The sequence below is a fragment of the Porcisia hertigi genome, chromosome 32 (genome assembly GCF_017918235.1).
Source record: "Porcisia hertigi strain C119 chromosome 32, whole genome shotgun sequence".
Taxonomy (NCBI): Eukaryota; Euglenozoa; class Kinetoplastea; order Trypanosomatida; family Trypanosomatidae; genus Porcisia; species Porcisia hertigi.
This window is the reverse complement of record NC_090591.1, coordinates 253,411-267,018: the sequence shown is the minus strand read 5'-3', so window position 1 is coordinate 267,018 and position 13,608 is coordinate 253,411. Positions and strand designations below refer to the sequence as shown.

The following is a 13,608-nucleotide window of genomic DNA, read 5'->3' as shown; positions in this document are numbered from 1 at the left end:
CGTGGCGCACGAGGTGAATGAGCTAGAAAAGAGCACAACCAAGCTACTAAAAAAAAACGAGCAGATACAAAGATGGGTGAAAAGAGAAATAAATGGGTAGAAAGTGGAACACACACACACACACACACACATATATATATATATATTTATCACTCACGTGCAGAGTAAAACAAAAGGGAGTGGGGCAAGAGACTGAGTTACTATCGTCTTTAAGAGAACGTACAAGAAAATGCACGGACAATCGTATACAGGAATATAAGAATGGCATGTACCATATCCCCCCCTCCCCTCCCCGCCGCTGCTGGACCAGCTCTCCGTCTCCCACTGTACCTCTTCCACAGTCTATCTCGCAAAACGCTTCCTATTTTGTTTTAACCCCCCCCCCCCTAGCATGGCTCTACTCGCACACACTTCTGATGGGATCATCACTGCCTTTGTTGTCGGCGCTGTTGCTGCTGCTGCTGGGTGTGCGATCTCTGGTTTTGACGATTTTGTTGTTATTGTTTGCAATGTCTTCGCTGGCAGGAAAAGGATAGCAAAACAGTGAAACGAATCGAAAAGCAAGCACAACGAAGACAATAATGGGGGAAAGCAGGGGGTGGCGTCCATGTGCGTTTGCGTTTATATGTGTAGGCACGCACGGGGGAAGGGGTGGGGGGGAGGAGAAGCGGAAGCCAACGGAACAGTCCGACTTCATGAATAGAGATGGAAACCCCTGTCTCCTTCACCTTCACTTCCCATGGTTGCGCATATGCGAAATGGGCGCTGTTGAGATTCGCGTTCGCAGCTCCCAGCATTGCACTCCACTCTTTCTTCCCTATTTTACACAGCCGTGGAGATGGTCAAATGGCGTAGAATCGAGGCGGTGGGGAGGGGGGGGTGAGAGAGACGTGGTAAAGGGGGAAGAAAAACGCACGTACGCCTGAAGAGAAACAACGCGCGACGTCAAGAGGGGGAGAAAAAGCAGAGGAAAAAAAAGAGCAGTAAATTTTTTGGTCATCGACGGTACAAAGAGACAAACAGACAAAAGATGGAACGAGTGAGTTTTGGCGGCCGTACATCCCCATAGTCACAAGCGCATGCGCACAAGCATACACACACGCGCTCTCAATAAGGGATGTGAAATCACCAGCCACCACATGCCCCCCCCCCCCCCAAAAAAAAAAAAGCAGAGGACAGTCATAGGGAAGCGTAAAAAGAGGAAATGACCGAGAGAGAAAAGGGGGGGAAGCAGGGGAAAAGAGAGAAATAAACATCAAGAAGGAAAGTATAGCTCTCCTGTGTGTGTGGGGGGGGGGGAGGGGAGGGGGGTACGTGTGCGTGCGTCTTGGGAAAGCGAGTGTGAAGGAATGTGAAGGAAGTGTGTGCATGCATCAAAGATCGAAAAGCGTGCTGGTCCAGTACGTACTACAAGCGCAGACTTGGAACAAAAAAAGGGAGCGATGGTGCAGCTTTGTTGCTGTTGCTTCCACATCGATGTTCTCCGTCGCTTGCTGATCGGAGTTCCGGTCGCCGACGCGGCACAAGCGCATCACCATCACCAACTGGTAAGCAGTGGGATGTCGGCACGAGAACAACAAGAACTGTCGTGGATGAGAAGTCCACTGGGAGTGAGCCGAGGGAGCACAACCCGAAGAAGGGAGGCACCAACGATGAGCGCATCGCCTCCTCCCGTAAAGGATATCGCGAGTGCGCAAGAAGAAAAATAGGGGAAGCGTAACAGAGTATCAAAGGTCGATCTCCTCCGGCTCGTAATCGGCCTCTACATCCTCGTCGCCGTCTATTGCCCGGTGGTCCTCTATCGGCGTCACGGAGGAGTCTGACAAGCCTTTGGAATGCCCTGAGGTCGCGGGGTTGTCAGAACCTGTGTCCTTGCCGTGGGCGTCGCTCGCTTCCTCCTCACCGACGTCGTCCTGTGGCCTGTACGCCTCCGGAATTGACTCTCGCGCCTTCTCTGGTGTGGCGTGGGTGCTCACGTGTTCGCGGAGCAGCGCGTCGAAGCCGACGCGGTCGGTATGGAGAAGGTACGCCGCTTGCGCATTCAATGGGTCTGATGGGTTCGGGTAGCGGAGCAACTGCGGCAAGAAAACGTCGAAAATGTTCTCCAGTTGGTACATGGGTGTCCACGTCTGGTTGATGACGTCGAGGCAAACGCTGCCGCTATGCTCGTCGACATTCGGGTGCAAAATGCGGTTACAGAAGCCAATGGAGGGTGACTTAAAGGGGTACTCCGATGGCAGCTGGACATGCAGCATCCAGGTGCCATCCTCGTACGGTGTACCCTCCGGTCCCTGAAACTCCACCCAGAACTCAGCCACCGTGTCGGACGGGTACACCTTCCGGGATGAGTTGCACAGCCGCATGTAGTCCATCTCCCGACGGCGGCTGCTGCGGAGATTGCCTGTACCGCTCATGGTGAGAGTAGAGAGGAAAGAGATTAGGTGGGCGTGAGCGTGCGTACGTGGATGCCCTTTCCTTGGCTGCACAGGTGTGGCGAAGGGGAATCGACGGACGCAAGAGCGGGGGAACCCTCGGAGAAGCTCCTCAGTCTGTCGCTGGCCCTTTCAAAAAGACCCGAACGAGGCGCGGCCGTTGAAAGGAGGGAAGGAGCACTGTAAAGGGAAAACACAGGATTCGCCTGGTGACCGCTGTGAGGGGATTGATGACGAACAACTACGCACACAGAATGTAGGGAAAAAAATGTGAAGAGGAAACCAACAAGCCAGTAAAATAAAGGGGAGGATCGGGGGAGCACTGTATTGATCTCTAGCACTTCACGCAATACGCGTGCGTTTTCTTCTGGTTTCTTTTGGGACCGCGCAACACTGCCGCGTTACCCCTTTTCTCTCTGTGTTTCGTATGTGTGTGTGTGTGTGTGTGTGTGTGCGAGTTCGTGACTAGGCGAGACGAACGTACACGACTAAAAAAAAAAATTTCCTTCAAAGAAACAACAAAAACTAAATAGAAGAAAACGTTGTACGGAAAAAACGAGAAAACCTTGCAAAGAACGAGTCCCCCTAAAAAAGTGCAAAAATTCACCGCGTGAGTGCTGCTGTGGGGTAGGAGAGTACAACAAAACCCGAAAACAGACGAGGGCGAAACGGTTGGGCGGCGTCCCTTATTTTTTTTGGGGGGGAGGGCTTGTTTAGTTTTGAAGTGGATGTTTTACTAGAGCTTGGTGTCCTGTTTTTCGAGCGCTGATTTCGGGGGCGGGTGACAAGAAGAAACACAAATTACGTTGCGCGTGTGTGTGTGTGTGTGTCTGTGAGGGGTGGATGTAGACAGGATGGAGCTCCGCTGTCTGTCCTCCAAGTGCAGAGAGAGCCTTGAAGGCGAGAGAAGGCAGCAAGCAAAATAGCGACTTTTGAGAAGGCCGATTAAAAAATACGAGTGGTGAACGGATTCAAAGGTACGTGGAGAGCTGATCGAGAGATGCGGTGATGTGGTGGGGGAGTGACGATGGCGACCACTTTCACAAACGAAGTGACGCGACACAGGCGAAAAGGAGAAAAGCAAGAGGGGATGCAGGGACGATTTGAGCAAAACAAAGTGGACAGCCCGTGTGTTCCGCCAGAAACGGCGCGTTTCTCACCGGCACGCGTGGTTGAAAAGGGGGGGGAAGCAGCAATCGTTTCGCCCGCCCACTCTTCTCGGCTTCAGCGCCTGTACCCTTTGTTGGGGAAACAGAGCCACGCAGGGGGGGGAGTACTAAAGACCCGTTAAATGCAGAGGAGACGGCATGCACTCACAAGAAAGACTCAAATCAATGAACCCGTGATCGAGTCGGCAATGTGAAACACCACTCAGCATCGTGCCGCAGACAAGACGGATTTGTTCGCTTGTAACTGGACACCTCCGATTCCCTCTCGTGTGGCACTCATCCCCTGTCGCTATGTGAGGCTGGCTTCTGCAGACGCGCATAAATACCCCACCCCCTCTCTCCCACCCTGCCCCCACACACGCATTACCCGTAAAGGGGCAGAGAGCAGAGAACCCCATTGACGAACAAAATCAATACAACACCAAACGGGAAGACCCCCCCTCCCCCACCCCGGGTGTAATGCAGACGTAGCGGATTTTTTTTTCGAATAAGGAAATTGGCTTCAAGAAAAATGTCAGAACCACAAAACATGCAGAGTTGACATACTTCACCACAAGGATGGGAGGAGGGAGGGAGAAGAGGTCAACATGCGCGCATATACGCGGGTGGTGCAAGAGAGCCAGACCAAGAAATGAGTTTGGTAGCAGAAGAAAAACCAACACAGGAAACTCGAAAAGGTAAAACACGGCAAAGAGAGAGTGGTGACGGCAAACAAGGAATTAAACGAGAGGTTGGGGAATCTCATACACACACACACACACACATGGACTCTCCCCCGCGTAAAGCAGCGCCTTCCCCCACGCCAGATACCCCAACGCTCTCACCCTTCGACGCTGATCAATAAGAGAACCACAAGGGCGTCAGAACAACACCGAGCACACACACACACACACGCAAACGAAATGTGTGGATACATGCATACTTATGTATACATATGCGCATACATATATCTATACATATATATACGCCTGTATAAGTATGCATCTTCATGAAGCAACAACGACAAACGACATCATCACCGGGTCGGAGGGGGAAAACAAAATGAAAAGGGAGGTACCCGGTCGATTCAACGCCGCCCCCCCCTCCCCCTTCCCTGCAGACGCCAGGAGACAGACAATGACGACGTATGCGCAACCACACACTCACACAGGAGAGCAAGGCGCTAAAGTAGGGAGAAAGAAACGAGGGAAACGTATCCCTCCCCTTCCTCTTCCTTCTCCCCCCTTCCGGCCCTCTGCCACCCCCGTGTTTTGGAAACTACGGGAACATCCCTCCAAGGGAAAAAAAAATCACAAAAATTAAGGCGCCAGAATGCCAACACAAAGAAGAAAGCCGCAGAGGAGAGCGACGGTGTGACACTGTCCCAAAATGGGCACACGCGAGCGTGTACCCAAAAACGCCGAAGGCAGGCACATTTGACCCCCCCCGTGCAACGGAAACTGGAGAGTATGTGGAGAGGATTACTTGCGATGCAGGAAAAAAGAAGCACACGTATGTTCCTCCCCCCCGCCCCGCCCCACCCCATCCTTTTCACTTTGGGGGGATACCAGTTAGCGTACCACTCCCAAAACCCACGGACACGCCCGTACGTATCTAAGCCTCGACCATGCGGCTCACGCACGAACGAGCTCATTACACGTGAAGCTTCCCTGTCAGCGGGCACACCACCAACACGCAGCTCTCGTTAATCTCCACCCCACAGTCTGTACAAATGAGAACCAGGTCATCATCGCTAGGGTGAGGCGAGACTGTGGAGAGAAGCCTCGGCGATACGGAGCGACTCACCCGAGCTTGTGGAATCTCAGGCACTGGCAGAATGTCGCCTTTGTTTGAGTAGGACATGCGAAAACTACCGCTGAGGTCAATGCTAAAAGACCCGTTGAGTTCCTCGTTGGCGCTCGAACCAGTGCTTCTAACATCGGGGTACATCGTCGCCGGTTGGAGATGCATGTCAGCTGGGTAGATGACCGGTTTGAAATCCAGTGAGGTGTCAAACACACACGGCTCAGCAACGCTGCAAAAGTCCTTCTTGATGTTCTTCTCCCCTTCTCTCGGCCGTGTGGTCTTCTCCGCTCGCTTCGCCGCCCTGTTGGACGGAGAGCTGTCACTGCTATGTTTGGCGTTGCCGCTGCTCTCGGCATTCCCTTCGGTGTCGCCAGCACTGGCTTTGGGGCCGTTGCTAGCCAGTTCGCCTTTCCTTGACACCCCTCTTGCACCCCCCTTCATCGAAGACGCCTTACAGCCCATTTCCCTCGTACTCAGCCTGGTGAGTGGGGATGCAGGTGTGGGTGGTATAGCGGAGGCGGGGGAGAGATGGAGGAGGGGGACGGGGCACCCGATTGCGGTTAGTAAGCCGGTATCCTCTAACAAGAAACTTTACACTTCGGAAAGGCGTCACACAAACCAAAAGAGGAGGAGAAAAAAATGCCTTTGACGCGCGCACACACACGAGTATACAAAGAGAGGGAAGAATTTGTATTTTTGTCTGTGGGGGGAGAGGTTTGGGGGAGGTTTGGGGGGATAGGGGGCAGAAGCTGAGAAATATTTCACTGGGCACGAACGCGCAATTCTGCAGAGGGGTGTAGCGAAATCCGGGGGCCCAACAATGAGAGGCGGGTAGGAGGGGGGGGGGGAAGGCCGATGCTCACGCACAGGACGGCACAGAAAAACTTAAACAGTAGGAACAGAAGCTAAAGGGCGACGAGACTAATAAGAAGAAAGATACACAAGCCCCCGCCAAGATAATAAGGTCGAGAAGTGTAAACTAAAATGCAGTCGAATGGTGGGGGAGGAGGGGGGAGCCGTCGAGACTCTAAAGTCGACCGCTTCAAGTTCGTAGCGGAAGTGAAGAAAACTTTCAAACGAGCTTACAGCGTCACTGAGCTGCAGGCAGAACCACAAAGGCGTGCATCAATTTCTGTTGGGGCGAGCGTGTGTCTGTGCTCTGCTCACAACCGCCAGAGACAGAACCCCCTTCTGTTCGCCTCACTTGAGAGCACCGAATCACAAGGAACAAAATGCACGCGCACGCACGTACACGGCGAGAAATCGCCCTACACCCTCTCAACAGACAAGTCAGTGAGGTACAACTCCGACACTCAAACAACAACACACCAAAGAAATCAACCCGAGGTAAAAAGAGGAAACGGGCCGACAATAGATGCTAATCCGCAACGTGAGGAGGAGTCGCCAGAACACCTGCAAGTGTGTGTGTGTGTGTGTGTGTGAATAGGTGCAGGTGTGTGAAAGAGCATACTACATGCATAGGCGTGATGAACATGGGAGAAAGAATATTTTTGAAAAGGGGAGAAGTGAGTGCACTACAATAGAAGGGGGAGTGAGGAGGCGAAGAACACTTCGTATCCAACGCACATGCGTCAATGCAATGGCAAACGCGCGGTCAGTGGGTGTGACGCTGAACAAGAAGCACAAAGACTGAAAAACAGAGAAATTATTCGCGGTGCCCCCTCCCGCCCCGCCCCGCCCCGCCCCGCCCCGCCCTCAGCAGTAGAAGCGCACCACAAGACGCTGCCTTCTCATCACTACTCTGGTTTTGTTATCTTTTGTTTACTCACGAAAGATCCGCAGACGTGAAATTTTATGCCAGAACTTCCTTCACTGACGCACACGCACATATTTCCAGGAGCCTTGCGAAGACGAGGCAAAAGTGCAGCTCTGCCAAGTAGGAAGACGGCATTATACGATGAAGAGAGAAGCAAACACACACGTGCGTGCGTGTGTCGCCTTTTTTTAACCGTACAGTAGAAGCAATAGAAGACACGGTACGTTCACATCACTCCAAACATGCGAACACACGCACAGAGAGAGAGAAGGGGGGAGAGACGTGTGCACACTATTACCGCCATCAAGACCTGACCGAATACACCACCCCGGCACGAAAACAAGAAACGAGAAAATCTACAAGGAAGCGGCACCGGCAGCAACGAGTTTACAAGGAAAACGTACGGCTGCAAATGAAAAACAAAGAGCACGACATACAAGTATATATATATATATATATGTATATATATATGATGAGAAAGCGCACCATACAACACAAGACGGGGCGGAACAAGAGGGGAAGGAGGGAAGAAACAAAAATATGCCAACGTATGAGCCCTCCTCTGGCTGGCGTTTTGCTGCCTCCCCCCCCCCACCTCTTCTGTTGTGCAACTTGCAGGTTCTGCTTAGTAGTCGTAGTCATCGCGCTTCGCGTTGAACGTGTCCACGTGCTGACGGATTTTGCTTCCTGGCATCCACGTGACGTAGTCATCTAAGCCGCGAGGCACCAGAAAGGCTGGGTCGCGGACCTGCGTTGTGCCGACGCGGACGTGGCCGTGATGCACAACGTCAGCGGCCAGTTTGCAGTTTCCTGCCATCTTGAGGTCGCGCAAAATGGTGGGCAGACGCCGCTTGCAAAACGCCTCGACGCCGACCTTATCTACCTCGGAAAGACCGAGCTTTTCGTGAATGATGCCCATGTTGTACAGCTTCTCCATCAGTTGCTGGGTAATTTGAATCCGAATTTTGCTTTCTGCTGGGAGATACCGCAGCTGCGTCTGCAGTTGTCGAATAAGACCGACAAGGCGCAGGTAACGGCGGTAGTCCTCGCGATCCTCTAGGTGATACTTGGTGATGCAAAACGGCTCATGCCAGTTGTCTTGAGGATACTGCATAAAGTCATGCTTCTTGAGGAGCTTGCGCTCATGGAATTTAAGAGGGCGGTGGATTGGGTTACCGTGAGAGTGCTGCGAAGCAGGTGTGTACTTACTTCGCTTGCTGCGTTTTACAGCCTCCAGCTGCTCCTTCATGGCACCCATGCCCACTGCGGCCTTGAAGCCCTTTTTCTCAACGGTGTCACGAGCCATGGCTCAGCGCTTTGTGCTCGTGTATGTCCGGGGTGAAGAGCGCGCCTCGCTCAAAATAGCAGCGCGCCCGGGGGAGAGGCTACAAAAAAAAAATGAGAGAGAACACCTGTTGAGAAAACCGGAGCTCCTTCGATCGCACCCGTGGTGAAGAATAACTTGTCCACGAGACGCCAGGAAAAAACAAAAGACCCGAGGGGGGGGGGATAGGAAGACGGTGGAGCGGGAGGTGATATGTCCGAGATGAGAAGATTCAGGGGGAGGGGGAGGTGTAGTCGCCTCATATGTGTGTTGGTGTGTGTAGAGGCCATCTGATACATCATTTCTTGATCCAAAGGCAACACAGGGGGGGGGGGCCTGAGACACTGCAAGGCAAAGGATCGGACGCCCATATCCTCGTCTTCTCGAGGCATCAGATCCCGAAGCGAATTAGCATACGCTCGTGAAGTCTCTCAAAAGAGCAAGCGCAACGCAGAGGTGGACTCGACAAAAATGCACGAACTTGATTGATCGAATAAGGCCTTTCGTGAGTGTGTGTGTGTGTGTGAGTGTGTGAGTGTGTGTGGCTAAGGTGGGGGAGGGATGCATGTACCTCCATTACATACTTACCTCTCCCCATCTAGCCACCATCCCCCTCTACGCTGATTTTCGTGGGACGTTTATTTTCTTCTGTTCACACTTCTGCGAATGACCCCCCCTCTCCCTAGTGATCTTCATGAGTACATGAGAAACTCGTGGTGCTCAGCCAATATACAACACTACAAATAAAAAGAGAGAGAGAGGGGGGGGCTCAGGGAAATGGAAAGAACACAACAAAGGAGCCCAAAACGAAAAGATGATGGGGTACGCACAATGCACCGTCCCCCTCTGTCTGTCGGCTGGGTTACCTGTCAGTCGGTGTGTGCGTGTGACCGAGAGCCGCCCCAGATCTCTCCCCCCTTCGTTTATTTCAATATATCGCTGGGCTTCACCCTCCCTTTTTTTTTGCACATCATGCACGCACACGCAAGGCATGTATGCCGCGCGGGAGGAGGGAGAGGGGGGATGGCATTCGCCACGCACGACAAATGCGCCGAACACAACAACACAAAACACACGCAGAAACAGAGGCATGTGAAAAAAAAGGGGGTGCGGAAGTGCAAAAACGGGAAACGTGGCGAAAAAGATGGCGTTACTTCACCAAACACATCGGGGAGAATAAGCAGAGAGGAGGGAAAGATGTGCACAGTAGATGAAAGAGAACCATTTTTGAAACCAGCATCGATGTCAACGCAGAAGAAAAAAAGGCTGGAAAGCATTGAAAAGATAGCAGTCTAAAAAGGGAGGGGGCGGGGGAAGGAGTGGAGAGCAACAGAACCTGGAAAAAGGAGGCCAAGAAAGGTTGAGTGAAATCGATGAGGAAGGTGGGGGGGGGGGAAGCAATCGGAGCAAAAAAAAAAGGGTTCCTAAAACAATGCACAGTGCCCAAAGGCCTGTGTGATCATGGCTGAGAAAGCGCGCACACACACACAGCACTGCACTGCACGAGGAAAAACAGTGACCGAATATGGGCAACAAGGGCAGGGATAGTAGGAGTCGCATGTGTGCTCGGGTGAGTTTTCGTGCACGCTAAAGAGAAAGTTCTCTGTCTTTTCTCTTGACGTGCGGGGACCGAAAAAAAAAAAAATGGGGGTCCCTGTCAACATATTGAGAAAAACATACATATAGCCCATATCAAAGCCCGCGCGATCGAATGCCGTTCCCTGGGCGGTATGAGTCTTGCTCGCGCTGAGACTCCTGGCGTTCAAGGTACATCTTCATCGAGGCCACCTTCAGCTCCTCCAGCTTTGACAGGAGCGCCTCGTTCTCTAGGATCATCTCATCGTAGCGCTGTGCAGCCTTGCTGGCCTTCGCCTTGGCACTTTTAATTTTCTTCTGCTGCGTCTTCCCCTTCATACGCTCCTCGTTGATTCGCTCCTCGCACTGCGCGAGACTCTCGGCGAGACGACGGTTGTTGTTGGCGGTCAAGGCGTTTATCTGCTCCGCCATCTCTGCGTGAAAGTTCTGCTCTTGCTGACGCATCTCCAGTAGCTTCTCTTGGAGTGCCTGCTCCAGCTCCTCATTCTTCTGCTTCTCCTTTTCGAGCTGCCGCTTCGACCACTTCACCATCTGGAGGCTTCTCTCGATCTCTTCGTCCTTGACGGCAAGAGCGTCTTCGGCTCGCGCTGCCTGTCCCTGAAGTCTCTGGTAGCTCTTGCGCTGCTCCTCGAACTCGGCGGCAGTGTTGCGGATTTCGTCAAGGCGCTGGTTCGCCTCCTCCACTTGGGCCTTGAAGTAGTCCACCTCGCTCTCTTTGGCGCGAACGGCGCTGTCCATCTCTGCCTTGAGAGACTCAATTTGGGTACGCGCGTGCTCCAGCTCGAGGGCCAGCTGCTGGTTGTAGCTTTGCAGCTCAGTCACCTCCTTTTCCATTTCAAGTTTCTCGTCAGTAAACTGAGTGCGCTCCTCCTCCAATACGGACTCGAGCTCCCGCATTTTGCGTTCTGATTTGTTCAGCTTCTTGACAAGCTTGTCGCAGGCCTGATCCTTTTCTAGCCGCATCGCCTCCAGCTGATCCTCTTTGTGCTGCAGCAGCTCATTCACCTCATTCGCTGTGGCCTCACTGATTCCGCCAGCGCCGTTTACAGCGGCTGAGCCCCCCGGGACGATGCCAGCAAAGACAGTACTCGCAGCCGGCACATTCGCCGTCACATGCCCTGTCTTGAGGAGCTCGTACTTGCGGATCATGTCGTCGAGTCGCATATGATGCTTATGTAGAAGCTCTACGAGGCGCTGCTTCGTACGAAGTTGCTGCTGCAGCTGCGCTACGACGTCACCATCGACAGGCTTCGCGTCGGCCGCCGCCAGAACGAACGCCTCCACATCGCCCGCGGCGGATGCATCGGTGCCCTTGAGGCTCTGGGAATCGGTGATGCAGACGCCAAACCGACGCAGTGAGACATTTGTCTCGTTAATGCGGTGCTCCAGCAGAGACTTGGCGTGGCGCAACTCCTGCAACTCACGCATAACGGCAGAACGCTCTTCCCCGTTAGCCCAGTCTGCTGCATCTTGGCCCGGTGCGATTACCGAGCGGCGCCTGACACCGGCGCCGCCGCTAATGCTGTTGGAACCTCCCTGCTCCTCCAACATGAGTCGAAGACGATTCGCGTCGCGCTCTTTTTCGATTACCTGCTGCTTCGCCGACTCGATCTGATCCTGAAGCGTCTTCATCTCCTCCTTTGTCTTGGCAAGTTTCGTCTTGATTTTCTCTTGATCGCGCTCGATCTTCTCACGAAGTTTTACGTTCTCCTCGCGCAGGGCATTGATGTCTACTCTCAGCTGCGACGTGACCGCTTGCTCAGAGGTGCGGCGCGCAACCTCTTCGTCTCGCTGACGCTGCAAATCGTCTTTGGCATGCGAAGCGTCGTTCAGCTGGCGCTGTGTCTGCCTCTCCAACTCCGCCAACGCGCGTCGAGCGTAGTTCTCCATGTCTTCCTGCGTGTACGTAACCTTGCGCCAAAGCTCGTATTGCTCAGCAAAGCCATTGAGGTACACACCAATCTCCTCCACATCCCAGTCGTCAGGCTTTTCCTTGGCCGCCTTGATGGAAGACATCTGCTTCCGAATCCCACGCAGCTGCTCATCGGTGCACACACGCTTGAGGAAATTGATGTTGGCGAGCCGAAGATTGCGCAACCGGCAGGACTCGTTCGAGAGGCTCAATTCCAACATCTCAAGCCGCTCCATCCCCTCACGAATCCTCTGCTGGTGCTCCGCCACCACCCTCTCCTTCTCCTCGATCTGGGCCAGCAGAGAGCGGTTCCGCTCCTCGAGCTCGATGTTGTTCTTCTCGCCACCGCCCCGGAGATCGGAGTTCTCGACCTCGAGCTCCTCGATGCGTTGACGAAGACTATCTTCGACGTTCAGATCGACGTTTCCAAGCCGCCTCTTAAGCTCCTCTATCTGGTCCATCAGGTCCTGGATTCGGGCGTCCTTCGGGTCCATATTCTTGATGGGCTTGTTCTCGATTTGCTTTGCCCGTAGCGCAAAACGCAGGGTTGAGATGGTCTCAGAGAGATTCTTGTCGGACGGCCCGATATTCGCGAACATGACCGTCTTGGCACTGCCGCCGAGGGAATCCTTCAGCAGCATTGTCAGTGGCGAGCCGCGATACGGAATGTGTTTTGCCCCCTTCACGATGGTGTCGATTACCGTCGCCAGTGCAGACAGGGATAGATTGATGTTGCATCCCTCCTTTGCCGTATCGCCAGTTGCGTTAGTCTTGCTAAGCTTTTCGGAGCCGGCCAAGTCCACCACGTTGATCTTGCTCGTCATGACGATCGGCGAGCACGGGTCGTTCTCGAAGTCGAAGTGCTCAATCTGCACAGTGAAGAGTGAATGGCTGCGGCTGCTTGTATCGTTGAGGTCGGTGGAAGCTGTCTGCCGCCTCTCGGTACCGGCATTAAACCACTTCATCGCCTCCTGGAAGCTCGTCACCTCGGGCAGCTCCGCACCTTTGACGTAAAAATTCTTTGCCATGTTTTGCTTGATCTCTAGGTTTACCTGCTTTGACGAGAGCAGGTCGCGAGACCTCCCATTGTACAGCTCCACGTAGGACACCTTCACCTTGAAGGTTTTCGTGGAAGACGTAAGTTTTTTGATCTCTGAGAAGAGGTAGTCCACAACCTGCGGCATCATACCCCACATATCTCGTTGGCTCAGCTTACCCGTCATCGTGTGCGTCTTACCGGAGCCGGATTGACCGTAGGCAAAGACAGTGGCATTGTAGCCTTGGAGCACTGCATCCGCAAGAGGCTGTACTTCCTGCAGAAAGATGTCGCGCTGGGCGAAGGAGTTGTTGTAGACAGCATCGAAGGCGAACACGTCGGCGTCACCAATGGGGTGCTGCACCACGACTTGGTTTGTGGCCAAGTCAAGCCGCACGAGCGCTTTGTCACCGCGCTCCGCCTCGTAGGGGAGGATGTCGCGGCAGCGAATGACGACGCGGATGTTCTCCGCCCCGGGGTTCTTCCTCACCATCTTTTTTTTTTTGTTGCACGCCTTCTGTGTTAAGAAAAACGACAGCGGGAAAAGAGATGCCCGTGAGGCTTTCGTTCAGGCCTT

At 53.4% G+C, this 13,608-nt stretch overlaps 4 protein-coding genes across 4 annotated transcripts; all 4 read right to left on the bottom strand.

Annotated features, from left to right (window-relative positions):
• Nucleotides 1-1,727: 1,727 nt before the first annotated feature.
• Nucleotides 1,728-2,414, bottom strand: JKF63_02431 (uncharacterized protein; the record flags this gene model as incomplete). The annotated part of the gene is made up of 1 exon (XM_067898456.1): nucleotides 1,728-2,414. The coding sequence occupies one exon, from the start codon at nucleotides 2,412-2,414 to the stop codon at nucleotides 1,728-1,730; it is 687 nt and encodes a 228-aa protein (XP_067754613.1).
• A 2,819-nt stretch (nucleotides 2,415-5,233) lies between these two features.
• On the bottom strand, nucleotides 5,234-5,848 carry JKF63_02430 (uncharacterized protein; the record flags this gene model as incomplete). The annotated part of the gene is made up of 1 exon (XM_067898455.1): nucleotides 5,234-5,848. One exon carries the CDS (start codon nucleotides 5,846-5,848, stop codon nucleotides 5,234-5,236), a length of 615 nt encoding a protein of 204 aa, XP_067754612.1.
• A 1,940-nt stretch (nucleotides 5,849-7,788) lies between these two features.
• JKF63_02429 (uncharacterized protein) lies at nucleotides 7,789-8,469 on the bottom strand (the record flags this gene model as incomplete). The annotated part of the gene is made up of 1 exon (XM_067898454.1): nucleotides 7,789-8,469. The coding sequence occupies one exon, from the start codon at nucleotides 8,467-8,469 to the stop codon at nucleotides 7,789-7,791; it is 681 nt and encodes a 226-aa protein (XP_067754611.1).
• Nucleotides 8,470-10,179: 1,710 nt separating this feature from the next.
• On the bottom strand, nucleotides 10,180-13,524 carry JKF63_02428 (uncharacterized protein; the record flags this gene model as incomplete). The annotated part of the gene is made up of 1 exon (XM_067898453.1): nucleotides 10,180-13,524. One exon carries the CDS (start codon nucleotides 13,522-13,524, stop codon nucleotides 10,180-10,182), a length of 3,345 nt encoding a protein of 1,114 aa, XP_067754610.1.
• Between the last annotated feature and the right edge of the window lie 84 nt (nucleotides 13,525-13,608).